The sequence below is a fragment of the Pelophylax lessonae genome (genome assembly GCF_965119305.1).
Source record: "Pelophylax lessonae genome assembly, chromosome: 4".
Taxonomy (NCBI): Eukaryota; Metazoa; Chordata; class Amphibia; order Anura; family Ranidae; genus Pelophylax; species Pelophylax lessonae.
This window is the reverse complement of record NC_138771.1, coordinates 182577721-182592731: the sequence shown is the minus strand read 5'-3', so window position 1 is coordinate 182592731 and position 15011 is coordinate 182577721. Positions and strand designations below refer to the sequence as shown.

Genomic DNA, 15011 nt, shown 5'->3' with positions numbered 1-15011 from the left:
GTATGTACATACATATACACTCACATCATTTCTAACCGATGAACTAATTTTGTGAGCAGTTGCTATCTTATAATAAACAGAAAATACAAAGCAACCAAGTGAATTTTATTATCCATGTAACCTTAAAAACTGATGGAACTCTTAGGGGAACTCTATTTAATCTTCACTCAGCAAAAAAGTGTAATCTGTATTTCCAAACCCTTTAGCCAATTTTTAAAGAAATGAAACCTAAAAGTGTCAGTTAAGTAGGGACTGTTAACCTATGATTCGTAACCAGCAAAGTTTGTAACCTTCTGTTAACAACAGGAAAACTGTACTATGGAGAAGGAATTTCCTGTTGGGTTATTACTAGGGATTAGAGGCCAGAGGGGACAGGTAAAGCAGAAAATTCTACATTCCATGGAGATATTCTATAGGAAAAATGTTCACTGTATAACCGTTTTGCTAAAAAAGAGCAAGATGCAAATGTCACAGGAACCCTGAAGCCATTTATCATAATTGTACTTTGTCATGTGGTCTCCAGGGGCATATGTTTATATGTATCCAGGGAGGCTGACAATAAACTTGGCATGCCAAAATACTTTTTCATAAATATTCAGCATCACAGAATGTGCCTCTCTAAAACATTGAATATATGGAATAAAAACAGAGAACTGAATGAATGAGGAAAAAATACTCTTGAAAACAGCATACATTCTATAAGAAGCAACACCTATTATATTATACAGTGTCATGCATTAACATAGGCTATTGCCAACATTAAAGGTTGTAAAGGATAAAGGTTTTTTTTAACTTAATGCATTTTCTGCAATAAAGCAGACCTTTAGTCATTTTTTCATCTTTACAATTCCTTGGTATCAATTCCTTCATCCTCCAGGAACTGGTTGCATACTCACGCCACATGAGGCCAGGCATTTTTGTGCACCAGAAGGAACCCAGGACCCACTGTACCAGTGTAGGGTCTGACAATGGGTCCAAGGATTTCATTCTGATACATAAGGGCAGTCAGGGTGCCATTGTCTAGCCTGTAGAGGTCTATGCGTCCCTCCATAAATATGCCTCCCCAGACCATCACTGACTCACCACTACACTGGTCATGCTGAATGTTGCTACAGGCAGCAGAACATTCTCCATGGCTTCTCCAGACCCTCTTACCTCTGTCACATGTGCTCAGGGTGAAGTTGCTCTCATCTGTGAAAAGCACAGGGCACCAGTGGCAGACGTGCCAATTATGATGTTCAATGGCAAATACAAATCAAGCTCCACGGTGCCGGGCAGTGAGCACAGGGCCCACTAGAGGAAGTCGGGCCCTCAGGCCACCCTCATGAAGTCTGTTTTTGATTGTTTGGTCAGAGATATTCAGACCAGTGGCCTGCTGGAGGTCATTTTGTAGGGCTCTGGCAGTGCTCAAACTGTTCCTTCTTGCACAAAGAAGCAGCTACTGGTCCTGTTTAGGATTAAGGACCTTCTACAGCCCTGTCCAGCTCTCCTAGAGTAACTGTCTGTCTCCTGGAATCTCCTCCATGCTCTTGAGACTCTGCTGGCAGATAAAGCAAACCTTCTGGCAATGGCACATATTAATGTGCCATCCTGGAGGAGCTGGACTGCCTGTGCAACCTCTATAGGGTCCAGGTTTCGCCTCATGCTACCATTAGTGACACTGACCCCAGCCAAATGCAAAACTAGTGAAAAACAGTCAGAAAAGACTATTCCTTTTTTCAGGTTGTATCATTGTTGCCCATCTAGTGCACCTGTTCTTAATTTCATTAACACTGATTATTGATCTTCTCTGCTACTTAACTGACCAGATCAATATCCTAGGAGTTTAAATGACTTGATGCTATACTCTGATTAAAAAGTGTTCCTTTAATTTTTCCACACACATTTAATAGAACTCTGCATTGAGAACATATATACGCCTCCACTATTCATGTTGAAAATGCTAGCTGCCTGGCTTTTGTATTGGATCAATGGTTTCAATACTTACATTGATCAAGTGTGCAGGATGTTCAACTTCACTGACTTCACTAGATGCCTGCAGCAATTCAGAAAGTATTGAGACCAGATACAGCCATGTAACCAGCATTTTCAGAAAGCAGTTAGCAATAGAAGCCTCCATATTTCTCTCAATATAGGTTTTATTAAAAGGTACAGCCTTTAGGAAATATAGAAGTTCTATGAGCAAGGTAAGAAACATTTGTCCTGAGTCCAGATGCTGCATCTTAATGTCTTGAACATTTTAATAGCTGAAGAATGAGAGCTGCCGTAAAGATGCCAAGTCACGTCATGGAGAAGGTTAATATATAGATGATGGACAGGTAGAAGTACAAGACTGTCAGTGGCCACATTGCATTCCTTGCCCTCTCTGAACCCAATCACTGCTGAGACCACTGCAGTCTTTGCTATTAACCACTTGTTAAGCTGTTAAAACAAATAGAATTATCTGAAAATAATTAAAACCAGAAAACATACAAGACACAGCTAGCATGGTATGTTAATAAAATCCAATGTGGCAGTAATTCTGCATTTAAATTCAAGCAATCATATCTATTGTCCTCACTGCTGATTGTATTAAATGCTGATTGTATTAAATGCAGCTTTAGGCACATCCTTCACTATTGCATGTATATAGTATTGATGCTGTCTACACTTTGCCCCACATACTTATGAGATAAAGGAGAAGTTTGGGTTGACTAAAAACAAACATACATATTCCCCCCATCACACCAATGCTGCATCTGTCCCCCGACCCTAATCCTGAGAACTGAGCGGAGGGACTGCTCTTCTCTTCCAGTGCTCATTGGAGCACTGGGCTGAAAAGGGGGTGGGAGCAGCTGGCTTTGAGTCTCAGCTGCATGCTGAAAGCTGGAGCCAGCTGTCAGTAAGGCAGCTGGGTGGATCCAAATAAAATGGTTGGGGTGCTTTCAGGGCCTGGAACGGCTCTGTGGCATCAGCTGACAGTGGACTTTAGCTGTCGGCTGATTATGGGTCACAAAAGAGCACAAGAGACCCTGTGACCCAAAAGAGAAGAATGACCAAAAAAGGTTTTCCCATGCATCTCTTTTAATTACAGCACTGTTATACTATATATAAAGGATACACGGGCAGGACAGCAGTACAAATGGTCCAATAGAGAATGTATCCTCCTTCCTCCTACTTCAGAGTTAAGTTATTTTGTTAATTACATTGTTAATAGGGGACAGCCTGATAAGACACAGGATTCTCTCTCTCATTTACAGATTACAGTACATTAAAATTTGTGTAATCAATGAAAGAACTTTTCTCATTGGAGGAGGAGGATGGAGGGAGCGTGTGCCTGCTGTTAACCATTACAGCACCAGAAGGCTCAGAGACAGGAAGAGGACAGGCAAGTGAAGACTTTTACAGGATTCAGCTGGCTGAACAATTTAAAGACATCCTTCATTACAGGTAAGCAGGGCCAGTCCAAGGACTTTTGCCACCCTAGGCAAAATAAAAATTGCCACCCCATCATATGCTCTCCCACCCCCATCCCAAGTTGCTGAAGGGGTTAAAACCCCTTCAGTGACTTACCTCAATGCTGGGGCAGGCTCCGCCTACTCTCCTCCCCCACCGACGTCAGCCGGCAGGGTAGACTTAATGTGCATGCGCGGCAATGACCGCAGACTCGTTCTAGACCTCCCCATAGGAAAGCATTATTCAATGCTTTCCTATGGGGATTTTGGCAACGCTGGTGGTCCTCACATAGCGTTTCTTGCTGTAGCGCTCAGGCAGCACAGCATGAGGAGTGCTGCAACGGCCAGCGGCCGGTCCATTACTGATTCTGGGTGCAGTTGCACCCTAGGTGGCTGCCTAGGTCGCCTTACAGTTAGAGCCGACCCTGCAGGTAAGTGATGTGACTATAGCTATAGGGACTTTTTTAAATCAACTTTCAGTTTGCTGAAGTCAGGTCAGTGAAAAGTTAATTCTAATCTATTGCTATGGGAAACAGAATTATGTTTGTACAAAACAGAGTGTGTGTATGTGGGTCATAGGCAACATTTTGCAGGTTTAATTTGACTAGAAAAGAATCAAAAGAAAACTATGTACTGTACAGTTGAGAAATCCCATCTTTCATTTTTTGTTAAATAAACTACATTTCCAAAATCAGAAAAAGGATTGGTTGCGGTCGGCTGCAACACATCATTGCTTTTGGAACCCTGCTTTATTTTTTAAGTAGGAATGGAAGTTTGGCAGAATCTGTCAGATAAGAAAGTGGAATGAAGTGGTTGTGGGTAGCCCCGGCAATTGCCCATAACAGTTTCGAGCTTCATAAAAACCACAGTGACATTTGGTTATACAGCATTTTAACTGTACACATTTCTATATAGACTTAACCTATATCATATTTCACTAAACCCTTCCAACAGAATGTGTGTAGACCAAACAAAAGTATTTTAATATGTTTAAATAAACTATAAAAATATTCACAGTCTTGGTGAAAACCATCATGTTTGATTTGTGCACATTAAACAGTGAATAATTGCTGTACAGTCTCCATACATATGGCGTAAACATACAAAATGTGTAAGCTCAGGAGTGGCTCTGTTTATATATTTATATCTGCCTATACATCATTTCTTTATGCTTGACTAAAAAGATGGCATCTGTTGCTGGGAGTAGGCTTTTCAATGCTGGTGACATGGTTAGCTAATGGCCTACCACATTCACTAACATCTACTTGACATATTACATAAACACATTTTTAATGTTACCTCCGGATAATGGCCAATATCAACATAGGTACAGACAGGGTGAAAAGCTCCAGTTCCACAGGCATACAAATGAGTGTGGTTGTAAACCTTCAAAACCTTAATAAAATTGGCACATTCTCTCTGTGGAAAGAAACAGAAAAAAAAAAAATTAGTATATTGATGCACAGTAAATACATAGCTTATGTACATATACCACTAATACTTTTCAGATACCCATCATGCACTTAATAAAGAATACATTTCTTAAAAAAATAACTTGAATTACTAGGAATTAATCTCCCTGACAATGAAAATTTTTTATTTCTTTAGAGCTGTTTCACACAGCTAAAAAAAAAAAGCACCTGAAAAGCTCACGAAATCTTAATCTCTTTAAAATCAATGAATGCTTTCACACTGGTGGTGGGGCGGTGAAAAAAATCTTGCAAGCAACATCTTTGGAGTGCTAAAAAAAAGCACCTAAAAAATGCCCCTCTCCATTGAAATGAATGGGAAACGCCTCAAAAGAACTATAAACGTGCCTCAAAATGGTTTTTGAAGCAGCTTTTGAGTCACGTGTCCTTAAAAACACACCACTAGACACCTCGAAAGCGTCTCCAAAGCGCCGCAAAAGCGCTCAGTGTTTTATGGGCTGTTTTCAAGTGCCTGAGTGTGAAAGGGCTCTTATAGATGCCTCTTTCTTCACAGTGCCCATCTTGTAGACCAATGCAAACTTCTGTATAGTATATGCCTCCAGTTCATATTCCATCCAATGATAACGGAAGGCTGTAAGGCAAGCAGTGCAGACCAGTGAACACCACATGTCATATAGCGAAAGAACATAGCAGATTGATGTATGTAGCTTTATTATTGCATCTTACCCCACATGCTTTCATATAGTGAATTTGCAAAGTGTGGCATATCCTAAAATCATAGTTCAGCAGTAAATGTGGTATCTCATTAGTACTATAATGATCCTTTGATCCTACCATGGTTACATTCAGTTATTTTAAGCCAGCTGCTAAATAAAGGCAAATGTTGTGAACTATGGAGTGGCATACAAAACATTAGGCAAAAACTTGCATAAAAACATGCATAAAAAAAATAAAAAATGTTCTGTTACTAGCAGTACTTTACTCGTAGGTTGTTTCTGGCACAACATTGTGTATGGGTTTTTTTTTTTTTCTTCTTCTTTATGTAGCATTGTTTCCAGGACTGTGGCCTGAGGTGGGTCTGCCATTGTTACCGGTTACCTCTCCAGCCCATGTGAGCTGCGACCCTGGGTGTGAAAACTGACACATTGACAACTCCGGCATCTTTGTTTGGTTGTTTTATTGTATTTTAGGGGATGGGAGAAGGGAATGAGTGGGATACTCCTTTGGCTCGACTATGTACAATTCCAGGACTCTATAGCAAAAATGCCCATTAGCACTGTCTTGACGCCAGCCGATGCTAGTCAACGCTTTCTGGCACTTTGAACACACTGTATCTTTGAAAGCTGGGCTGGAACTCTGACTTAAGTCCAAAAGCTTCAGGACTGTAGAACGTAGAACATCTGACATTGCTTGCACTGCAAAGTCACTGACTACTCCCTCCAGCCTTGCACTGGCTTGAGGTAGCTTTCTGTGGATTCCTGTATGGCCCAAACTACAGGTGCCCCTTTTATCACTTCAGGGTCCTCAACCTGGGTACCCCCTCTACCACTTCAGGGTCCTCTGACCAGGTACCCCCTTTACAGCTAGCTGATACTTGGATCCTAGAACCTTCTCCGGAGTGGTCCCCACTGACACTAGGCAGACCCCCAGGGGCAATCCTCAGTACTCACAACCTGTGTAGGCTTTCCTGGGACTGGACCCCTCTTACTCTAGGCTAGTTCTCGGCACACCGGATCCCCTTCAGCTCAACTCAGCACTCTCTGGATTCTCAGGCAGCACCCGAGACATCCGCTTCCTCTGACAGGAGGAGAGACAGCCATCCTCTCCCTCCTGGGACTCTGCTTCCTGCCAAAGACCACGAGTCACGCATGCCCCTCAGACTTATACCCACTCCCAGAATCCTTTGCAGCAGAATCTGCCTTCTGGGGTAGTCACAAGCCTGAATGTGTCCCTGATTGGGTTTCCTCCACTGCCCTATGAGAAGCCTTCTCACAGAGCCAGTGGGGAGACTCCCCTCTTAGCAGACACACCTGGAAGCCATGACACCCTAGCCAAAAAGCAATCATGGCCCTGCTGTTAGGCAGACAAGGCCCACTATGCATTTACCTAGCACCTACCTGTAGGGTGCTACATTTATATTGAGTTTAAAACTCAAGTATTGATACATAGTGCATTTATAAGACCTATGAAAAGAAATAATAAAATCTTACCACGAATGACCTGATAAAATATAACTCTTTATTTGTTCACTAAATACAGTATTTTTGCTATAATACTTTTTTTCATTGTGGCATACTCAGATGCCTTATCAGCAAGGAGGAACACAGTAAACACTGCATTGTAAGATGTTAGATGTTATGAGCTAAGAAAATAAATAGTCTGCTTTAGGATGCATTAACACCTATGCCCATACATGTTCAGCACATGGTACAATGTGCATCCTTATAAGCCATCTTTATAAGGGTGCATGTCTATGTACTCAGTGTAGCAGGCAGCATATTTGCCATCACTAAGGCCTCCTCTCCCTTCCTGTCAGCATATCTGTTTGTTAAGAGGCCGACATCCTCTTAGCAACCAGTTATGCTGACAGAGTGCAGAGCCTGATGGGAAAGTTAAGTCCCTCTCAACTTGTGATTCACAGTCAGGACTGGGTGAATTTTATAACCAATAGCAGGCTGTTTATTGGCTATAAATCAACCCACTTCCATGTCGTCAATCAAAAGGGAACAGACCTGAAGGAGAACTAATGTCTATGAATCCTCAATCCACCCAACTTTAAAAAACTTCCTTGCACTGCAGTGTCTGTGTGATAGCTGCGAAGGCGGGAAGAGAGCTTTATTCCGTATTGACACTCCGGTCTTAGTGTACCTCCACAGGCGGTGAATGCCTCAGTTTTATGTACTGTATGTATCTGTTTATAACAGGTACATGAATTTGTCACCCGTACCAACATGTGTCCTGTATAGTCTTAGATACTCTTTATGAATTCCCTTGAATCTGTTCGGTATAGATGGTTTTTATATGCATATTTCCTATGGGCCTTCAATGCATACCCATGTATCAGAAAAAACACATGATCCTTTTTTTTCCAAATCACTGCCATCTAGTTATACAGTTATGATGGTCCAATGATAAACAATAGGGTCATTTGTGTATTTTCCTGCATTAAAATCAGAGCTATCAAATGTTAGGATCCCTTGCTCTATGTCCACACACATTCTGATATTTTTGCTTATTGGGGACTTTTTAAAACTGTAAATTCAAACTATAAAGAGCAAATAATCTGTTTAGCACATATGTAGTCCATTTTAATATTCAGTTTTACATTTGTTGTGCTGTAAATTTGATGTTGTGTGATGCAACTCTGGCCTGCTACAGGGTTAATGTCAGTTACACTTTGAGAGCAGACTGATATTTTGTTAACCTAACTGCCTGTTAAAATAGTCTGAAGCAGATTTTCAGATCTGAGAAAGAACAGTTCCAAAGGTGTTATGTATATGGACGTGTGTCATAACCACGACAACTCTCGCCTCCTTCTTGGCTCTGGGCCTAAAAAAACATTCATTCCAACCTCTCCTGCACAGATCAATATATTCATATCCTTAGCAGCTTAGAATAAAAACAAACAGTAAAAGTATATTGTGTCACAGTGCAATTCAGAGCATCAACAGAGATGAAGCTGGAAAATATAGTTTTTGTGTTTGAGTAAAAAATATTGTAAATGTTTTAGGCCTCTTGCACATGGCCATAATGATAGGCATATGGATGTACAGTATAAAATTCATCCATTGTTGTAGCACCCAGAAGCCACAGCTGCAGAGTATTGTTGTCCATAGGAATATTTAAAAAGAATTCTGTGCACATATATAGTTAATATCAGCGTGTACTTGAGAAGGCATGTGGGCGTAGTTTTTAAAAAGTAAAATTTTACATTTTGAAGAATACGCCCATACATAATGCGAGTAGCAGTACCAGTGGTTACATGCACAAAGTGTTTTCTGTAATATTGACTAAGGGGTAAAATTATGCTGCAGCTGTGGCTCATGGACACCACAGTGATAGATATATTTTACACGGTATGCCCATATACTAGGCATTACGCCATGTGCAAAAAGCCTGAATGTGTATAAATAGGCAAAGCTTTGTTTTGTTAAAAAAAAACATAAGGTAGTTGTTAGGACCCTTGTCAGTTGTTTTTTTTTTTCTGAGACATAGCAGAAAGTAAGAGGATTTTGCGCCAAAACAAGGGAATATCCCCCCCCCTAAACAGTTGTTAACAGAACAGGTTTATCCATTGTAAGATTTACCATCAACTACTGTAACTCATGAAACTACTGTAAATAATTACGAATTTTCCATCATTTTTTGTTTCAGTGGCAATATTTCTGTCTAGCAGCAGTAGGGCCATTGGTTTGACACTACCTGCATTGACACTACCTGCATGGAGTATGCATGTTCTTGTTGTCCCTGCATGGGTTTCCTCCATGTACTCTGGTTTCTTCCCACACTCTAAAGACATGCTGGTAGGGTTATTGGCTCCTGTCTAAACTGGCCCTAGTATGTGTATGAATGTGACTTTAGAACAGTTTTTCTCAACTCCGGTCCTCAGGGCACACTAACAGGCCAGGTTTGCAAGAAAACTGAAATACATCACAGGTGATATCATTTGCTACTCAATGATTGCAGTATTCGAGTCTGCATCTCCCCAAGGTAATACTTAAAATCTGGCCTGTTAGTGTGCACTGAGGAGCGGAGTTGAGAAACACTGCTTTAGAATGTAAGCTCCTTGAGGGCAGGAGCTGATGTGAATGTACAATATATTATTATTATTATTTAGATGATTTATATAGTGCCAATATTTTTGGATGTATTTTCATTCAAGCTTGTAAACGATAGGCCTAAAAGCATCAGATTTAGAAAGCATTTTACAACGTATTCAATAAATGTCAAATAGCTTTTCCATTAAAACACCCTTTGCTGCAGTCAGGGGAGAGAGGAACACAAAATGTATTGACAGTGCTGGTTAAAATTTTAATATATGTTTAAGCCCAAGACAAAATTTAATATATTGCAGCTTACCAGTCCCTAGAGGTGGTGGCCACCTCTGTTTTCTTTTTATAGGCACCCCAGCAATACTACATATTTAGATTTTGGACCTTTCTACAAACCACACAGCAGTTTGAATTTTGAGAAGTATAACCTTGGCCATGACCCCTTCTTGCCTGTGATTGAATGCGATTGATACTGATGTATAAACACTGGATCTTCCGGTCAGTAAGTTTGTGCACGTGTGTATGGGTCATATAATGCATGTGTTTGCATGAATATATGTGCCTAAAAAGTCTTCTAACTCCCAGATTGCCAAGTATTTAAAGAATAAATTTTACTGTCCAATTAAGCGTGAGGCCTTAGGCCTCCTTCACATACCCCTAAAAGCATATTTTCAAGTGTTTTTTATTTACAGATCTGAATGCAGCTACATTGTTTTCAATGGAGACATTTACACAGGTGTGTACAAATGCATCACATTCAGATCTGTAACACAAAACCAAAAATCTGCACCTGACGAAATACGTACATACTAATGATAGATGCAGGTACTGAAAAAAAAAAAGACAGTTTTATCCAAGTATTTACTGATCATTACACAGTGCTGGAAAAAACACATGTAATAAGATTGTTAAAATTATTACACCCATTTATGTAGCTTTCTAGTTTGAGAAAAAGCAGTATTACATGTGTTTCAGCATCACATGATGAGTTTGTTCTGTGTTCTCTCTTCCTAGAAGTACATTTACATATGCACAATGCAACCAGTAGGGCTGTGTTTGGCACATAATGTTCCTCTTCACCTTTCCCAGTCTGAATATTGTTGTGTAGAAGACTACATAAGTCAAATATAAAGACAGAGTCAGGTTCTTATGCTAGTTTTATGTAGAAAAATATAATAATTTTATCAGGCTCCTGGTGCTATCAGCACGCTTAGCACTACTTGGATCTTATAAAAAGCTGGTGTTTGACCATGTGTATGAAGCCTTAGGCAGATAAGGTCTTATTTAGAATTGGCAGTCACATCTGAATGCACTTAAATATGCTACAACATCCATTATAACAACACTTAGCACAATAAACTGTCAATCCCAGAAGAGAGAAAACATATCTAATTGCAAAAGGGTCTCTTTTTTTTTACCAAAGAAAAGGCCAAAACATGCAAGGTAAGATCACTGGAGCATGCATGTGTATACTTTGGGAAGAGGAAGGGGAGAGCTGACAAAAACCATCAGCGCCAGCATAATCCTAATGAGAACAAATAACCTCCAGCTGAACATAGTGTTAGTAAGCCAGAGAACAGTTGGTGGACAGTGGATCCAGTGTTTTGATGTTGCTCACAGACACCCGAACATTTGTCAGTTCCAATTTGGGAGACTATAGTCTCAGCTTTGTGTTTATTGCCATGTGTGTCATCAATACCAAAGACCCCAAGATAAGGGAATTTATTTATTTTTGTAAAATAATGGTTTGGGTCTCAAAATAACCAGAGCTGATGTACATTAGTAAAAGAAAGGTGCTACCCTAAAACTCACATGCATGTTACAATCCAGATGACAGACTCATCTGCTAGGTTGACCATTGTGGTTTTAGAGACTGCTACAGCTATATGCAGGCACCTATAGTACCTTGAAAATGACAAGCAAACACAAGGCCGCACTGGCCTAGTGCATTATCCTTTTGAAGGTTTATTAAAAAGAAAGGTTAAAATACTCACAAACAAGTTCTTGATAAAAGCATATCAAACGAGGTACGCAGTCCTCAGCATCGAGATCCAAGGGTGTACCGTCCCTTGAAGCTGTAAAGGCTTACGCGTTTCGAGGCTTAGCCTCTTCTTCAGAGCCTCGACGGTACACCCTTGGATCTCGATGCTGAGGACTGCGTACCTCGTTTGATATGCTTTTATCAAGAACTCGTTTGTGAGTATTTTAACCTTTCTTTTTAATAAATCTTCAAAAGGATAATGCACTAGGCCAGTGCGCCCTTGTGTTTGCTTGTCATTTTCAGTGATTCCAGAGTACCCTAGCCGTGTAAGGTCGTGTAAGAGGCAGCAAGGCCGAAGCTTTCCTGTGTTTCCGTGTTGCTAGCTCTCAACAGCTGCAAGATTACAGCTGAGGTGGATAGAGGATTACACTACTCAGAGCGCAGGGAACTGGTGCTTTGCACCAACTATTTATGTGTTACCTATAGTACCTTGTTATACCTAAAGCGGTTTCCTTTTTTCTTTTCTCCCTCTCCCTTTAAGCTGGAAAAAGACAGCTTAAAAACAAGCAAGGCATTTGAATTTTTGAGAAAAGTCAGTAATTATGATGCCACTTTAATGCAAGAGGTTAAGATGTTTAATGTTTAACATGTTGTTAACTACAGGAGTATGGTCAACCCTATACTTAAATTACTATTTCATATTCCTAATACCATTCTGTTAGACAGAGCTGTTCGATAGAAGAACAGCTTGAACTTGAATTCCTTTTGGTCTAAAGTTAAATGTTCTTCTTTCCCATATAACACATGAAGATACTCATTGTACTCTCTGTGAAACAAATCTTTGGCTTGAGATAAACACTTGCCTAAACATCCAAGAGAACATTTAACCATTGACAAACATAAAATGAATACTTGTAATTAAAAGATATGATCTGCCTAAACCTTCCCATACCGTAACATACAAGAGATGAGCTATGAGCTATGACAGTCTGGCACAGCGGTACTGTGAGAAACATGTACAAATACATTAATATTTTACACTCAGGTCTTTCCATGGTTTAAATAAACAATGAGAGCAAAGATTACAACTAGGCATGTTCAGTAAACAGAAATACAACCCCGCTGCACAGGAATGTATATTTAGCCTATTTATTATTTAAAGCACATCGTCTACATATTCTTATCAATATGTCAGCTGTAGTGTTTAATCTTTCCCTTTAGTCTAAATTGAACTGGTTGGATGGACTTATAAATAAACTATTGGAAGATATCATAAATGTGTCTGTTGTGGTTATAGCCAGTGTCTAGTCTAGCAACAGTTTTGTTTAACTGTCTAAAAATTATCAGATTTTGTTACATGAACAAATGTTAAAATACATAGAAGAAAGTAAAAAAAATGAGTATGAAACCTTTTTGTGAAATTGTTTCACATTTGGCAAAAAGGAAATAAATTGTGTTTTAATAACAGAGTTGCTTTGGATCAATATTTTTAAAGGAACACTAAATTTATGCTTAAAGTGGAAGAAAACCCTACTATCATTTTCAGCCAAGGAATCTGCCATCTTGGCCTCTTTTAAATCTTCAACTGCCGTGATGTTGCACATGTGATCAATTATGACACCAGCCATTGGATAGTTTGACAGTTTGGTTGCGAGCACAACCAATGTGACAGCATTCCAGGCATGACGGAAATGTAACTTTTTTGAAACTGTTAAATCTATTGGGTTTACTTTCGCTTTAAATTCCATGACTATCCATAATTGTATAAAGATTAAAATTGTAGCTAGTCAATTGTAATTGGCTTCCAAATTTGACTTTAGAAAGAGTGAGTTGAAGTTTATTTATGTATTTGTATTATTGGAATTTTATGATGACGGAAAAAGCAATCCAAATACTAGTGATTTTTCTGAATATGTGCATGTAGATCTGTTTTATTCTAATAAATTGTAATACATTTTAATTTATTGCAATAAATTGTATGAAATAATGTGCTGTCCTAATTGGGTTTCCCCTGTCCCAAAGAGGCAGCCAAGACCTAAGAAATACTTGGATGTATGGGACACCCTGTAGCAATCATAAACACTATATACGGTTGTAAGTTTTGAGCCATGTAATATCTTGTTGATCCTCAGATCGCCTAACGATTATACATGTCAGCCTTACGCAGGGGCCACGCTAATCTTCTCTGTATTGATCCCAATTTATGTATGTCTTTGGCCGCAGCTGAAGCTGATGTCCCGACCAAGACTGATCCTCATATATCTGATGTACAGTTATTATTGTTGATAGACATTTGAAACAAGCTCATTCTTTGATCATCAGTTTTAATCTACAGGGTGGTGGATTGAAACTGCCTGTTTTTTAATGCCCCATACACACGTGCAGATTATCTGCAGACTTTTGTCTGCAGACTTACCAAAAACCATATAATATGAGGTCAAACCTAAACACTTTCAATTTGTATGCAATCCGGCAGGCCCTTGCACTACATAGAAAAGGTAAGTCTGCAGACAAAAGTCTGCAGATAATCTGCACGTGTGTATGGGGCATAAGAATTTTCAATCTGTGGTTAACCAGACCGGAGGATTTGGCTGCTCAATAACCAGGCCCTATTTTGCGATTCGGCACTGCGTGAGTTTAACGGACAATTGCGCGGTCGTGCAACGCTGTACCCAAACTAAATTGATGTCCTTTTTTTCCCACAAATAGAGCTTTCTTTTGGTAGTATTTGATCACCTGTGCAATTTTTATTTTTTGTGCTATAAACAAAAAAAGAGCAAACATTTTAAAAAAAAAATACAATATTTTTCACACTCTGCTATATGAAATTCTCAAAAAAAATGTAAATATCAATTTTTTTTTAACATTTTAGGCCAATTTGTTTTTTGCTAGATATTTTTGGTAAAAAGAAAATCGCATTAAGCGTATTTTGATTGGTTTGCACAAAAGTTATTGCGTTTACTAACTACGGAAAAGATTTATGTAATTTTTATTGTTTTTTTTTATAATAGTAATCGCAGGATCTGCAATTTTTTGCGGGACTGCAACATTGCTGCAGACAGATCGGACAACTAACTGACATTTTTGACACTTTTGGGGGTACCAGTGACATTACTACAGTAATCAGTGCTAAAAATATGCACTGTTACTGTAAAAATGACACTGGCAGGGAAGAGGTTAACAGTACTGGTGATCAAGGGGTTAAATGTGACCCTAGGGGCATGATTCTAACTGTGTGTGGGGGGGGGGGTGGGGTTGGCTTGTGAAGTCATCACAGAGACATGCGATCCTATATAGCAGGATCACATGACAACTGTGATAACTTCAGGGAGAAGTACGGGCGGCTTTGTTTACATGAGCCGTCCGTCCTTCTCTGTCAGCGGCTGGAGATCAC

General features: G+C 39.6%; 1 protein-coding gene across 1 annotated transcript in view; it reads right to left on the bottom strand.

Moving 5' to 3' along the window:
- The window catches only part of SEMA3A (semaphorin 3A), a 336455-nt gene that overhangs the window by 150275 nt on the left and 171169 nt on the right, over positions 1-15011 (bottom strand). The window contains exon 4 of the mRNA XM_082256599.1: positions 4734-4853. Within this exon, the coding sequence (XP_082112725.1) occupies positions 4734-4853 (120 nt within the window). The remainder of the gene's footprint in view (positions 1-4733; positions 4854-15011) is intronic.